The following is a 16,490-nucleotide window of genomic DNA, read 5'->3' as shown; positions in this document are numbered from 1 at the left end:
TTTGTGTACTTTTGAGCACAGCTTTTTCACCTCACAACAGTGTAAGAAAATTTAGGCTTTTAGGATTGGTGTTCTCTTTGGTTCAAAACTGTAAATTCTGGGTGTAGGCAGGGAGGAAGCCACTGGGGCATGCCATGGCACTCACCACCTGCACCACACTGTAGGCCTGTGCCCCGCAGGGCTGGTGCCTAGGCTGAGGGCTGGGTGCATCTCAATCGCCTCCCTGCTCTCCCTCAGTGCCAAGGGCTGGCGGAGGTGTCCCTTAAGCATTGTTATGTTTACACTCAATGACTCTGGGCAATTGTGGGTGGGAGACAGCATCAAAACCCCGCTGTCCTGGGCCCTGCCACAGTGAGAGCCAGGACAAACAGCTTCCGCCTTGATTCCAGACCAGGCTCAGCTGTTGACCAGCTACTGGCCTTGGTCAGGAAACTCACTGTCTCTGGGCCTCAGCTTCCGACTGCAAATGCAAAGACTGTGTGGGATAATTTTCAGGACCCCTTTTGGTAACAGTGACAAGGACTTTTCCAGTCAAAGTAACTAAGCGATGCAGGAGGGGGCCGCTCTCACTAGGGGTGTTCTGGGAATATAAACCACTCATTGAGGTCACAGAGTTCTTTGCTGGGGGCCAGCCCTTTCCCATTCACTGTTCCCGAGGTTTCCTGGGTCCAGGATACCAACGCGCATGGACTCAGGACTGAAGGTTTCTTATTCGTGCCTCCTGATATTTTCACAAATCAAAAGGGGCTAACAAAAATGACGCTAGTTGTCAGAAACTCAGATTCATTTTTCAGTTCACAAGGGGCTCAAAGTTCCTCTACATGTAACAATATGGAACTTTGCTGAGATACACTTTGTCTTTTTAAAAATGGCATCTATTGTTCTGAATTTAATTTTAAAATTTATATATGTTCAATATATACAAAAACTTGAAAAACAGTCATGACAAAACATAATAAATAACATTTATTTAACACTCATCATATGCCAGCAACATTTAAAAGTTTTTAAAATGTTTAAATAATTATGGGTTCACAAAAAGTTACAAAAATAGTGCAGAGATGTCCTGCGTCCCTTCTCCAAGTTTCTCTCAATGTGTGTGTGTGTGTGTGTGTGTGTGTGTGTGTGTGTGCATATGTGTGCCTGTGTGTTTCTATGCAATTTTATTGCATGTGTGTATTCACATGGCCACCACCACAATCAAGATATACAGCAGTTCCATCACTCCAAAGATCATTTGTGTCACCTTTTTATCATCATCTCGTTTCCCTCCCTTCATCTCTAACCTCTGGCAACTGCTGATCTGTTCTCCACCTCTATAATTTTGCCTTTTTGAGAATGTTCTATCTATAAATAGAGTGTATGATGTAAGTAGAATAATGATATTAAATAACGTGTATTGAGCACTTACTATGTGTCAAGAACTGGCTTCGGTTCTGTACAAGTGTGAACTTATCTGATCCTCTCTGGAATCTACTGCGATGGTGTCTTTTATTATTCTTACTTTCTAGATGTGGAGACTGAAATCATCACCCAGTTTTATGCAGCCAGCAACTGGCAGAGCTGAGAGAAAAATCCAGATCTGGCTTTAGACTCTGAGGTTGTAATTATCATATTATCTCTCTAAATTGATTCAGCATAAATGTTTAAAAATTAAATACTGAAAAGCATAATTAAGAGAGATCAGCAGTAGCCTTAGAAAATTTCCACGGATTGGTGCCAAACAGACCACATTCTCTAAGAACAGTTCAATTAAGTTAGAAATCAACAACAAAAAGGGATCTGGAAAAATTCCACTTGTTTATACATTTTTAAAAAAATTCCCTCAAATAGCTCATGGGTCACACAAGGAAAGCTGAGAGTTTACTTCTGACAGGAGAGCAGTGGGTTTCCTAATGGCATCGTGCATGGTGCAGGTGTCGATTGCTTCAAGGCTGAACACAAATAAAGGTAATACTATCTCCACCTCAGACTGAATCCATGAGGGCAGGGACCATGTTTCAGTCATACCAATAGCCTCAGAGCGTCACCTGACAAGGTGTTAATAAATGCTTACTGAGTGCATTTAAAAATAGACCCCCATGGACACTGCCTGTATTCCCTCGGATCCTAAAGTGCAGACAAAGCTGGAAGACTCTTTGAGCCATTGCAAACAAAAGCACACAGAAACCATGATGGAAATGCACAGAAACAGCAAAAAGGGTGGCTATGTGCATTAGGAGCTGTGAGAGCACTTTGCTTTACATGGTGCCTTTAGACGTCCAAAAGTCTCACCAGAGAACAGGGCTTTAGAGTTCAGCACCTTTGAAATTTCTTATTTAGCACCTAGAAAATTGATGCTCCAGGAACTAGTGATTTATCTAGGGTTATTATAAGTTTGAGATAAGAACCTAGGTCTCCTGACTCCCCATAGAGAGCTTTGTGCCAGCAGAGTAGACCCTTGACATTGCCAGATAATTTTTGCCTATGCTTTCAGGAATCCTCCAGTCGAAAACCCAGAAATGTTTGCAAAGGTTTTCAGGCTTTTACTGAAATCACATTTAGAGGACTCATAGTGTATTAGGGTTACCAGACAAACAGAATCAATAGGATCTATATGTGGGGTGTGTACGTGTGTATGCATGTGTATTTGTATGGCTCTCCATATATTTAGGTAATATATACACATACATGCACATATATATGTGTATACTGTATACATACACACACATATATATGTATATATAAACCTAAATATATGGAGAACCATATGTATCATAGGGTTTCCAGGTTCTTCAGAGAAACAGAACCAAAAGGATAGGTATTTATGTGTGTGTGTTTATATAGGATATATACATACACATATATATAATATATATTACATATGTATATATGGATATTTAGGAAGATATTTATTATGAGGAATTGGCTCATGTGATTATGGAGGCTGAGAAGTCCCACAGTCTTGCCAACTGCAGGCTGCAGACCCGGGAAAGCCAGTGGTATAGTTTGAAGGCCTGAGAGCCACAGAGCTGCTCTTGAAGATCCTAGCCTGAGTCTCAAGGCCTGAGAACCAGGAGTTGAGGGCAGGAGGAGATCAATGTCTTGGCTCAAAAGTCAGGCAGAGAGTTATTTCAACCTTCCAGCGTTGGCTTTTTGTTCTATTCAGGCCCTTAATGGGTCGGATGATGCCCATCCACGTGGGGAGGGCCGTCTGTTTTCCTCAGTTCACCAATTCGAATGATCTCTTCCAAAAACACCCTCACAGACACATCCAAAAATCGTGTTCAAGCAGATATTTGAGCACCTTTGGCCAAGGGAAGTTGACATATAAAATCACTCATGATACATGGGTTTCCAAGGCATGCCCTCACATCATGTTAACATTTGTTGCAACTTTTAATGACGTTTCTTCCCTCTTTAGATACACATTTTCACACAGAGCTTGCAGTGGAACATGCAAGCTACAATGAGATGCTGAAGTTGAGGTGCTGATGCCAGTTTCAGATGGGGGCACTCATGAGCTAACAGAGGCTCACAGACAAGCTTTGGATCTGTGTTTCACAAGCCGGTGTGCACCAAACTGGAAAGATACTAATGCCATATAACTTTTTTAAACATCAGAGATACTATAAAACACTGTGATGCTTTAAAAAATCAAATAGTCTTTAATCAAATAAATTCTAAATGTTTAACAATGGTAACTTGAAAAAAACAGGGCAGGGAGAGGTGGGATTAGGAGAATACGGAACTTTCATTTAGTAGTTAATATATGTTTGTACCATTTGAAGTTTTATAATGAGTTTCTTACTTTAAAAACAGTGCCGAGGTTCTACTCCTGGGAAGACAGGGGAAAAAAAAAAAAAAAACAACTGGGCCTAGGGAATAGCTTAGTGGATAAATATCCAGAGTCAGGAAGCCAGATTGTATGAGTCCAAATCCTGGGACTGTCACTTCTTAAACATATGATCACCTGTAAATCACTCAATCTGAGTCTCAGTTTCCTCTTATATAAAATGGGGGAAATAATTACAGTGTCTATCTTATACGGTTCTTGTGTGTCCTTACATGAATTAATATATGTAAAGTACTTAGAAAAACAGTGCATAGTAAGGACTTTGTCACTATTAACTTTTATTATAATTAGGTATATTAAATTAAGGTCCACTCCTGCAACTAGTATTTAAGGTGAGGAAGTAGTCTGCTGTTTCTTTGCCCAGCTCCTGGTGCCTCAAGAATCAGCTTTTGCTTTTTCTTGCGTCATACAAATTCTCTGGATAGAATGAGTTTGCTGTTGACCAGCTTCCATCAATGGGTCCCCTTGGACACTGAAACCATTCTGGACTGAATCTTAAGAGTCTCTTCACCTACCCAGACTTCACTTGATTGGCTTTCAGGGCATGACACAGATTAAGTAACCAGCAGTTTCTACTTTATCATCACAGAATTTACTCTTCACTGTAAATTATTTTCAAATGCCTTCTTTCCCCCTGTCCACCAGCGTAAATCTACATTAAGTTTTTTCTGTCTTCCTATATCATTAAACAAACTAGGTAGGAGATTTAAGGCATTTTGGTAGACGTAGCCCGTGGGTGTCTCTGTTCATTTGTCACATGCTGATGTGCTACTGCAGCTTACAAGCATCAGTGTATCCATTTCTCGTTCACAGTTTCCTTCATTGGGGAAAATAGTGCATAGACATTTTATTGACAATATAAACTCATTAAAAATTTAATACCTCAACTCTATCAATTACTTTTCAGTGTGAAACATTGTAAACTCTTTCTCCATCTTCTCATGACGGTTAATCCAGTAGGCTTCAATTGGAAGTGTACAGAAGAATACTCAAGGGAGTGTACACTCTAGAGAACACTTTCAGGTAATGGGGTAGAGGTCCTTTCCACACCTTCTAGGGAGGGATCTAGATTTGCAAGGAGCTAAGCGGATTAGAATCCAGGGCAAGTGTGTCATGGAAACAGCATTTTTAGACACCAGCCAATTAATGGGGAAAGGGAGAGAGAGCAATACACCTAAATAGCCCATTGCTGATATGCAAATAGAATCATATAGTTCAGGCCTAAAACGACTTAGTAATTTCACTTCTCCCCTAAAGCAAGATCTTAACGTTTCGAGGACTTTAAAAAATCCTTCATAACCCAGGCCCCACATATCTCTCTGGCCTCAACTTCATCACTCTTCTGTGTAATCCAGATGCCTTAAATGATATAAGTTTCAACCATGATTCTATATCATTTCATTTTCTAAATCTTTGCCTGTGCTTTCCCCTGTTTAGGGGAAATAATTTATCTCCTTTTTTTTTTCTTCTATTTCGCTGTCAACTGCTCATCCTGTAAGGGTTTATTTACATACCACTCCTCCTGGAAGCCTTATTGACTTCCCTGCCTTCTGTGAGAATGCATGTTTTCCAAAGACAATCACAACAATATCTCCCAACTTGCATCTTCTTCTTACAACATAGCTTTGAACTTTCTTCTATGGGGTCTATGTTCCTTTACTTTGAATCTGGGCAATGGTGAAAGTGTTGCTTTGTAACTTTTGAGGGTAGCCCATAAAAGGAGGCACAACTTCTGCCTGATTCTCTTGCAACACCAGCCTTTGGAACTCAGCCAGCATCCTGAAAGGAAGCCCAGGCTCCACAGAAAACCCATGTGTAGATGTTTTGGCCCATAGCCCTACCTGTGGTCCCAGCTCCCACATAGCATCAACCTCCAGACATAAAAATAAATGAGCCTGGGCGGGGAGTGGTGACTCATGCCTGTAATCCCAGCACTTTGGGAGGTTGAGGCGGGCAGATCACCTGAGGTTGGGAGTTCAGGACCAGCCTGACCAACATGGAGAAACCCCATCTCTACAAAAAATACAAAATTAGCTGGATGTGGTGGCCCATGCCTATAATCCCACTCAAGAGGCTGAGGCAGGAGAATGGCTTGAACTCAGGAGGTTGAGGTTACAGTGAGCTGAGATCACGCCATTGCACTCCAGCCTGGGCAACAAAAGCAAAGCTCTGTCTCAAAAATAAATAAATAAATAAATAAATAAATAAAGAGAGAGAGAAAGAGAGAGAGAGAGAAAGAGCTTTCATATAATTTTTCCAAGATGACCTAGTTTTTGTTGTTGTTGTTTTAATTGGAGAATTATATTAGAAAGCCAGATGTTTTTGGTAGATGTGCTCATTGTTACTGGGCTGGATCATGTTTAAAGAAATATTCACTCTGGCCAGGAACGATGGCTCGCTCCTATAATCCCAGCACTTGGGGAGGCTGAGTTGAGTGGATCACAGGGCCAGGAGTTCAAGACCAGCCTGGCCAACATGATGAAATTCTGTATCTACTGAAAATACCAAAATTATCTATGTGTGGTGGTGCATGGCTGTGATCCCAGCTACTCAGGAGCCCGAGGCAGGAGAATCGCTTGAACTCTGAAGGCGGAGATTGCAGTGAGCTGAGATCACACCATTGCACTCCAGCCTGGATGACATAGTGAGACTCTATCCCAAGGGGAAAAAAAAGAAAAGAAATATTCGCTCTGTCTGGTTGAAGTGAGGCATGCATTGCCTCTTCATGTGCTCCCACTATATATCCAAATTTAACTAAAATTGTTAGACGTTCTGGCTTGTAGTTGTGGCCATTTTCTTGTTTCACTAACAATGGATGTTTCTCTTTTAAAATTCTTTTTATTCTTGTCAGTGAGTTTTCTTGTAGAATTCTCTCTTCCCAAGCTTTACTTACATTTACCTTGGGACTTTGCAAGAAATGTAGGTTTTTAACTATAGTGTATATAAGCATATATCAAGAAAGCTCAAATTTACTCAGATATATAAAAAGTTGTAAGATCTGTATGTCATTTGCTTTGTTTTAATATGAAAACTTGCCTGCTTTATTCTTAGGGATGAGAAAGCATTTTTATAGTAAGTAGATCTAGTCTCTCTGTTTGATAACTGGGGAAAGAAATTGAAGTGTTTCTAGCATATTTAACTTAACTCTAAACAAAGCCTGATCATTTTGAGCCTGTGACTCCTGTTGACGGTATCTTTGGTTCCAATGTTAGAGCTAAATGGTCTGTTTAAATCTTTACTGGGGACTTTTAACTGCCTATTTGTGTAATATCTATGTCATGTTTGTCCAATTTTATGCACCTGCACACTTTTATCTTAAATTTAGAATAAGAAAAAAGTAAATACAGTATTCAGCCTTAGGGGTTAATACAATGTTAATGAGTGTATTAGTCCTCTCCCTCCTCACTCCCATATCAATTGCAGTACATGGCCAATTCTGGATATGTGAAGCCTCCAGGGAAATTAACTGAGCTAAGTGTTGGGGACAAACAGCCTTTCTGACTGCTCATCAAGGGATCCCCATCAGTCTTTGGAAGGTGACCTGGTTCCTAAAGATAGATACTCAAGGTAAAATTTGTTCTGTTTATAGTGAAAGACTTGCCTCAGGAAGGGACTCAGCTTGAATGAATTCACCTGCCTTGTGTGCATTGGTGTCTCCTGGAAAGCCCTGAAACTAGAAACGTTCTACTGAGTAAATGTAGGTTTAAAAGGAAAGATACATATATGTTTTAAAAAGTCTGCCCAGGATATTGACCCCAGCATTGCCATTTTAGAAAAAATGCTTTAAAAGCTGCCATCATCTATTCAGTGTTCCCTTTTCACCTTGCCTTGATGGCTGAGTGTGCCCCATAGACGAGTCACGGCTACTCTTTTGTGTGTTGAGCCTCAGCTCAACAGAAACAAGCAGGTCCTCTGGGTATAGCTAAGGAGCTCTGATGAAGGCCCTCAGCCTCTCGGACAGAAGGATCATAGGCCGTGCCTACAGAAAGAGTGCCCAGACCTTCTGTATTCGTCCTTCCTAACTCAACCCCCATCTGCCTTTTTTTCTCCCTTGCATGGAACACACCCAATTTCCATCTCAGTCTTGTTTGTGTTTATTCACATCCCATAAATACTGTGATAATTCTTTACCAAATCTCTACCTGGAATGATAAGGCCCTGAAAAAAGGATAAGCAGATATGGCCACTCTTAACACAGACTCCAGAGCCTTTGGGGTGCTGGGAAGCATGGCCTGTAGAATTTGGGCCCTTGGACACCAGCAGAAACAGAATGTCACCTGCCTGCGGTCGCTCTGGTCGCTGCCAACTAATGAAAGGGCAGCGTGAAATCTTCCTGGGATGTTTTTTCTCCACTACATGGGCCACGAACTGCTCTAACTGTGTGACCTCCCCTGAGATCAGAGGTCAGCTCCCACCCAAAGAGTGTCCTGGACCCTGCTGTTGCCAAGTGCTACATCCTCGGGATGGAGAGGCCTTCCTAATACCTCTTGAAAATATTCCCCAGAGGATCTTGGATTCATCCTAGAGCATCGTCTATGGTTCTTTGAATTGTGGAGAGACAGGAGAAGACAGGACAGAGCTTGCATTTGCCCTGGATCTGTTTCCTGGTAAAGACGTATTATAAACCACTATCTCATTTTACTCCATCTTCTTTTTTTGGCCTCCAGGAGCCTGTGGGACAACATATTCTCATCAGTAACAATGGCTGGCAATGGATGGGATCCTTCCCAGGACTGGAGTCGGTGGAGAGCAAATTTGTCTCCTCAAGAACATGTATTGAAATCTAAGGCAGAGGCATATAGTTTTCAAAAGTCCCCAGGTGATTTTGATGTACGCACCTTTTCAACTCTTCATTACTTTCGTCATTTTAAGCTCCACACTGGCACTTCTTACATTAATCTGATAAGTAAAATTTCGATAATAAACTTTTCACAAAGCTATTCATTAATCTGGATTCCAAATTGAAGGGGAGAAGTGAATCTTTTATCCATCTCCTCTCTCTTGCTGATTTGTTTGCAGAATGCAGGTGCACCGCATTTTATTTTTTAAATAAATAACAATTTCTTTATTTGAAAAAATACTACCTAGATAAAATATGTCTAATGAAGCTGCCAGAGTGTGGTGGGGCCAGAGCTGTACACATTTATACATTGGTGAGCTCTTAAATCGTGGGTTCTGGAACAACATAGTTCCGTTCACGGAAAACTGAAGTAGTAATTGTCCTCACTGACTGTATGAAAAGTAAGAACAGTGCTGTTATACAGAAAGATGAATTATATTAGTCTCTGCTTAGAGAGCTCCTATGCTAAATTAAACCTGATATGAGGCCCAAGGGGATTGCATCATTTAATAAAAAAAAAAAAAAACAACAGGTAAGCTCTGACGATTCTTATCCTCTTTTTGTTTTTCCTTTATTGCCATCTCTCCTGGGAAGAAGGGTATATATAATATTTCTCAGAGGTTCATTCCTGGCACAAGGGTCTAAGCCAGGCCATAAGCTCATGTCAGTTTCATTCAATTCCTGGGAATTCATCGGTCCCTCTGTCTCACCTGGTCCTGTAACTGGCTTCTGAGGGAATCCCCAGTGAGGTTTGAGCTACCCAGTCCTGAGAGCTTGGGCAAGTAATTTTCCATTTCTAGGCCTCAGTTGTCTTAATTCAATGTCAAGAAATTTTGGTTAAGAAATGAAGAGCTCAAGAAAGAAATCAGATTTCTTTTTTTAAAAATAAAAGAGCTCTTCTAGAGCTATCAGTCAATGGTTCTAAGACAACTGCGTCCTTTCTGAGGTCTTTAGCACAAAGCCACTAGAGTTACTCTTTCATTTCAAGAGAGGATCCAGCGACATTGTCCCTGACCTCACCCTTCCTGAAAACCACTTGGCAACTCAACACCAAGAGCTTCTGGTTCTCAGCAACCTGTTTTAATTCTTTATGTTCTTCACTGTTGTACTTCCGCATTTCTAGGGATCCTGATTTCCAAGTTAAAGAATCATAAGATGAGCCGGGCACGGGGCTCACACCTATAATCCCAGCACTTTGGGAGGCTGAGGAGGGTGGATCACGAGGTCAAGAGATCGAGACCATCTGGTCAACATGGTGAAACCCCGTCTCTACTAAAAATACAAAAATTAGCTGGGCTTGGTGGCGCATGCCTGTAGTCCCAGCTACTCGGGAGGCTAAGGCAGGAGAATTGCTTGAACCCGGGAGGCGGAGGTTGCGGTGAGCTGAGATCGCGCCATTGCACTCCAGCCTGGGTAACAAGAGCAAAACTCCGTCTCAAAAAAAGAAAAAAAAAAAAAAAAAAAGAATCATAAGATGATTACAGCTGGAAGTTGGGCCAAAGTGAAGGTAAGCAGCCACATGCTTGGTCTTTTCTGTGCTCAAGGCTGCCTCCCTTTAGTTGACCATATCTTCACCCGGATTTACCAGATTTGAAGTCAAATTCCCCTCTAGTCTCTAAAGAATTTAAGTTGGGTATCACAGAGCTGTGGATGCTCTCTTGCTCCAGCTCAGCAGCAGTGGAGGCAGCAGGAGTCTGCAGCACAGAACAGACGCGTTCTCCCAGCAGCTGCCACAGCCTGGCTTGGGACCAGGAACTGAATGTGAGCTCTAGCAGTTCTATGACACTATGGATCTGAAATGCTATGACTGTGTTTTCCATGGCATATGAAATTACACTCTAGCTCACCAGCTCACCAACTGGACTGAGATTTCCCTGGGCAAAGGAGGTTACTTCTCATTCAGTCCCCTATTAGGAGCACAATAGTACTATAATAAAATGAACAAATGAGCTTGGTTTCAGAAGGCCTAGATCTGAACCTTAGATGAGCCACTTAGGGGTTTCATAAACTTCAGCTTCCTGATCTGATCTGCCTTGGCCGACACACAGACCAAGCAGTTTGTGCTAGGCACATGGAAAGTGATGGTCACAGCACATCAGGGGGTGTGGAGGCAGCAGGCTCTGCCTTTCCCTGTCCCTCGTTTCTCCTTGACTTCCTAGGGTGTTGTAGTTACCATAGCACATGATGTGGAAAATGCTAGAAGAGCAGTTGGGTGAAGCAGGGCCACCAAATAAGTCCTCGCCTCCTGGAGACCTCTGGAAACCCAGGTGAGTGTGGTCTGGGGTTGGGTCTCCCACCCTGCTTGCTCCACTCAGTCCTACCCAGCGCTGCCTCTGAGGCCTAGCTGAGGGCCCTGAAACTCCCCCTTGGGGCTTCCCTTCTCCCCAGCCCTTGCTCTTGGCACCTTGCCTGGCTACCATGGAAACAGGGTCCAGGGTAACAAAGGAGGGAGCTGGGTCCTGTTCCCTCCCAGTCCTGCCGATGAGGATTCTCAGACTATAGAGACTGAATTGTCCTGCACCTTCCTGTGCTCTTTCTGTGTTTTCACTGAGGCTGAGCTCCAACTGCCACCTCTACCAGCAGGACCATGTGTACCAGTCTGACCACTTGTGAGTGGAAGAAAGTCTTCTATGAGAAGATGGAGGTGGTAAAGCCAGCAGACAGCTGGGAGCTCATCATCGACCCCAACCTCAAGCCCAATGAGCTGGCCCCTGGCTGGAAGCAGTACCTGGAGCAGCACGCCTCAGGCAGGTGAGATGCCCAGTGGGGAGGGGCCTTGCAGGCAGCCCCTGGGTCACAACTGTGGGGTACTTTCCAAGGAGAGACAGAGCCCAGTCCTGGGGGCAGGCTCATTCTGGTGTCAGCTCAGATAAGGAAACAGACAAAAAACAGCCGGCTGGGTCACAGAGATCTTGATTTTAATCCTAGCCATACCACCAACTCCCTGGGTGATTCTGAGCAAGTTATGTTCCATCTTTGGGTCTTAGTTGTCCACATTAAATGAAGAGCTGTAGTATCTCCTATGTCCCTGCAATCTCTGACATTTAAAGAATGAGTTGGAACTGAAGGAAGGAGTCTATGAAGTCCATTGGAGAAAGCCTTATTCTAGGAATGGGGGGGTATGGGGGGGTACAGCTATGCTCTGGTCCTAGATCTGTTTAGTGAATTAATCCAATTTGATCTGAATACAGAAACATTTATTGACCCCCTGCTATGTGCTACAGACTGGCTTTATGTAGCTAACTAGCCCTGTAAACTTGGCCAGTCCCTTTCCCTTTCTGGTTCTCAGTTTTTATATTTACAAAATGTGGGGGTTGGTCTTAGATAATGGATCAAATCTATTCTAGCTCTATTATCTATGTACCTGTGATAAAAAGATTTAACTTTGAGCAAAAGTTTGTTTAGTGACTTAGAACCCAAGGTCCCACTCTTTGTAAGAATTGCACATCTAACATGGTGCAAAGAGTCCTTGAGGCAAAGGGGAAAAGGCCATCTAAAGTCCACATGCCTTTTCTCCTTTTAGATCATGATTTGGGACGGGGACTACAGAAGTCCCTGGCTAGACTACCTCAAGTCCATCTGCAGGGTCTGTGCAGGCCTTTTCCCTATGTCTTTGGATTCAAGAGAGGCCAATATCAGCTGTCCTCTGGAGATATAGCCAGAACATGGACACAAAGGCTGGGTTGCTCACACGTGTATGTGTGTGAAGCTTCTCATGGTGCAGAATGATGCTGAAGGTGGGAATAGAGGAGGCAAGATATGGGCAGGGAGCTTACATTTGTGCTCTTGCCCCAAGACCTGCAATTCTTAGGGTAAACCTGTCTTGTGAACAAAAGACAGAAAGGCAGAGGTTGGCTGATTCAGGTCAATTCCATCAACTAAAGAAGCATCTGTTGGGTACCTGTTATGTCCTGGGCGCTGGCTCTGCCTCTGACTAGCTGTGTGTACATGGATGCCTCTCTTACTGTCTGTGCCTCAGTCTCTTCTCAGTGAAATAACGGGCTGACTAGATGCTTCTTAAGCTCTCCTGCCCTCAGATCTGATATTTTTAGAACATAAGATGTGACGCCTGGCTTCATGGAGGGGAAGCAACTCTGGGTTGGCTCGATGTAAAAAGGTGTAGAAGGAGACTGAAAACAAAGCATTTGAACCACCTGGCAGGAGGGGGGCAGAGGCCTGGAAACCTGAGTGCCCAGAATCTGGAGTTTAGGGGTTGAGCTCCACAAGCTCATGTCTCCTCTTGCCTTGGGGTCAGCTTCTCTTACTCCTGGCTGGTGACTTGTGGCTCCCAGGTAGCCTCACAAAGGGCTAAAGAACTGCTGCCCATGAGCTCATTTGTGCACGGGCCCACTCTGTCTCTAAACCAGCAGATGCTCTGCAGCTCTCGCCCAGCACTGGGGACAGGGGAGCCTCTACTGGCTCAGCACCAATTACGTTCCTCTGGCCTGCCAACCCTACCACCTTGGGCCATTCTGGGTATTGTTCTGTCCTCGTGTGATCAGGCTCTCAGGGGTCAGGGACTGTCTTGGCCTCATCTTTATCCCACATCCTGGGTTGAGTGGTGCTTAGCATATGGTAGGTGTTGAGTGGTGTCTGTCGGATTGACTTGAGTTTCTCATCAGAAGTCCTTCAAGGCCATCAAACAATGGATCCAGACAGGGCCAGGGATGAGGGCAGGGTCAGCCCAGTGGACACCTGACTGCCTCTGAAGCCTCTGTAACAGAGGCCTGGAAGAGGCTCATCTCAGTGATGGAAAGAACTGCCCTGGAGGTAAGGAGTGCTGTGTCACTGAAGGTGTGCAAGCAGTGCTGGGGGTGGAGTGAGTGGGGCTTGCCTAGATGAGCCCCAGGCTACCACCCTCCACACTTCCTGAGGCTGGGACTCTAGAAAGCCCAGGTTAGGCCAAGTGGCTTGTGTACATGTAAGAGAGAGAGATAGAGAGAAAGTATGTGTATGTGTGCGTGTGTGTGTGTGTGTGTGTGTGTGTGAGGAGTGGCATTGGGGATGAGTACCCATTTTCCAGTCCCCACTGCATGGCTAGATTGAAATCTAGAGATGACTTGTTAAGAGTCTGGGGAGTGTTCTTTGTGAAGATGTGGCAACTAAACAATGGTTCCTCCCAAAGCCAGTTCATCCTTCCCATCTACCGGTCTGTCCATCCCAGCATTCTCAGTGGTTTACTGAGGAACTACAGTGTTCCAGAGTCTGTGCTTGGCACTGCTAGAGGCATCTCTTCTCCCCAGAGTAAGCAAGATGCACAAGTTAGATGGTGCAGGTCATCCTTCTTATCAGAATCACAGGAGGTCACAGAGAAAGGACTCTTTTTTTTTTTTTTTTTTTTTTTTTTTTTTAGGTGGAGTCTCACTCTGTTGCTCAGGCTGGAGGGCAGTGGCATGATCTTGGCTCACCACAACCTCCACCTCCCAGGTTCAAGTGATTCTCCTGCCTCAGCATCCTGAGTAGCTTGGAGCACAGGCATGTGCCACCACATCTGGCTAATTTTTGTATTTTTAGAAGAAACTGGGTTTCACTATGTTGGCCAGGCTGGTCTCGAACTCCTGGCCTTGTGATCCACTCACCTCGGCCTCCCAAAGTGCTGGGATTACCGGCCTGAGCCACCGTGCCCAGCAGAGGAAGGACTCTTATTGGACACTAACACACTGCATTTCACAGATGAGCAATGAAGCTGAGACAGGGGAATGACCCTATACAGTGCCCAGGTGCCAACCCTGAGTGCATTGGGCTTGAGGGCAGCTGAGACTGCAGGAGGCAAGCTCTAGAGCACTGCTGGGTACCAGATGGCTCCGGCACTAGCTCCTGAGGATGCTACTCGGGTCCCAGGGGTGCTCAGCAGGAGGAAGCAATAGCAGGCTGAGCTTGGAGTGCTGATGAATCCACAAGGCAGTAAACACTCTGCCTCCATCTCTAAGCAAGGGCACACAGGCCTTCCCTGCCCCACCCCCAGAGCTACTCAGGGCAGGCTGTGGCTGGGATGCCCACCTTCTGCACCTCCTCCTCCCGGCAGGTTCCACTGCTCCTGGTGCTGGCACACCTGGCAGTCTGCCCAGGTGATCATCCTCTTCCATATGCACCTGGACCACTCCCGGCGGATGGGCTCGGTGCGTATGCGCGTCTTCAAGCAGCTGTGCTATGAGTGCGGCACGGCGCGGCTGGACGAGTCCAGCATGCTGGAGGAGAACATCGAGGGCCTGGTGGACAACCTCATCACTAGCCTGCGCGAGCAGTGCTACGGCGAGGACGGCGGCCAGTACCGCATCCACGTGGCCAGCCGCCCGGACAGCGGGCCGCATCGTGCAGAGTTCTGCGAGGCCTGCCAGGAGGGCATCGCGCACTGGAAGCCCAGCGAGAAGCTGCCGGAGGAGGAGGCGACCACCGACACCTTCTCGGAAGCCTCCAGGCCGAGGGCCCAGGCGGGATCCGGCTACAACTTCTTGTCTCTTCGCTGGTGCCTCTTCTGGGCCTCTCTCTGCCTGCTCCTTGGCTACCTGCAGTTCTCCTTCCGCAGCTCTGCCTTCCTTTAGTGGAGCTGGTTCGGGGTGGGAGAGGGCACATGGGGTTGAGAGAGGAGGACACAGGCTGGTCTCGATCCTGCTACAGATTCAACATATGACTGGACAAGCCGGTCACCTCTCTGGGCCTCATTTTATTCATCTGCGGAATGAGGGGTTTACATTAGAAGATATGTAATGATTCCTTCATTGGAATTGACAGTAATGGGGGAAGGGGGAAAGGGTGTATGCAATAAAGGTTTTAGAACTTGCCAGGATTGGTGCTGGTACTGAGTCAACAGGGAGGGACCTGCTTCCTTTCCCTCCTCCACCTCCAACTCTACACCTCCTTTTGCTTCGTTTCCATCTATCATCCCCCATTATGACCCCATTACGTTCTGTCTTAACCCTGTCTCATCCTTAAGCTCATGTTCAGCTGCCCCTGCCCATCCTGCCTTGCTTCCTTTTCGAGAGGGCCGTGGACCCGTTCAATGCTTAGGAACGAGGTACCTGGTCTTCTCCTGGAGAGCCTGCTTCCACTGTTCTGAAACAACTTTTTTACTCTGCTGCTAGGGGCTGCTTGACGGGAATTGTCTAGATTTTCACTGTCCAATGTGTTGGCCACTAGCCATATATGGCTATTTCAACTTAATTTAAATGAAATAACGTTAACATTCAGTTCCTCAGTCGCGCCAGCCACATATCAAATGCGCAGTACCCATATGTGATTAGTGGCTAACATATTGCAATGTACAGATATAGAACGTCATAATGGAAATTTCTGTTGCTGAACTTTAGTCCAGAGCTTGAAATTTCCACTTAAATGTATGGGGACTTATACTATTAAGAGGGTGGGCACAGGTTTAAAGGTGCAGCATGAAGCCTTCTAGGGGCAGGTAAAAGTGGGGTGCGGTGTAGTAAAGGTAGTTAAATACTGTAAACAGATGGCCTCTGTGCTCCTGGCTCTCAGTTGAGTAGGATCTGCAGGTCCTAGTGTTGGCTTATCTTATTTCCTGGGAGGACATGGAAAGTGGGTCTGAGCTGGGTACAGTGGGTCACACCTGTAATCCCAGCACTTTGGGAGGCTGAGGCGGGAGGATCACTAGGTCAGGCGTTCGAGACCAGCCTGACCAACATGGTGAAACCCGTCTCTACTAAAAATACAAAAATTAGCTCAGCGTGTTGGCATATACCTGTGGTCCCAGCTACTTGGGAGGCAGGAGAATTGCTTGAACCCAGGAGGCGGAGGTTGCAGTGAGCCAAGATTGTGCCACTGCACTCTAGCCTGGGTGACAGAGCAAGACTC

The 16,490-nt window shown here is 45.2% G+C and overlaps 1 protein-coding gene across 1 annotated transcript; it reads left to right on the top strand.

Moving 5' to 3' along the window:
* Nucleotides 1-10,689: 10,689 nt before the first annotated feature.
* RTP2 (receptor transporter protein 2) lies at nt 10,690-15,457 on the top strand. Its single transcript, XM_017549586.2, has 2 exons — nt 10,690-11,426; nt 14,701-15,457. The coding sequence occupies exons 1-2, from the start codon at nt 11,263-11,265 to the stop codon at nt 15,215-15,217; spliced, it is 681 nt and encodes a 226-aa protein (XP_017405075.1). The 5' UTR covers nt 10,690-11,262; the 3' UTR covers nt 15,218-15,457.
* The last annotated feature ends 1,033 nt before the right edge of the window (nt 15,458-16,490 follow it).

This window comes from Cebus imitator, unplaced genomic scaffold, assembly GCF_001604975.1.
Source record: "Cebus imitator isolate Cc_AM_T3 unplaced genomic scaffold, Cebus_imitator-1.0 Scaffold220, whole genome shotgun sequence".
Taxonomy (NCBI): Eukaryota; Metazoa; Chordata; class Mammalia; order Primates; family Cebidae; genus Cebus; species Cebus imitator.
Note: the sequence above shows the minus strand (reverse complement) of the source record. Positions and strands in the feature narration are given on the sequence as shown.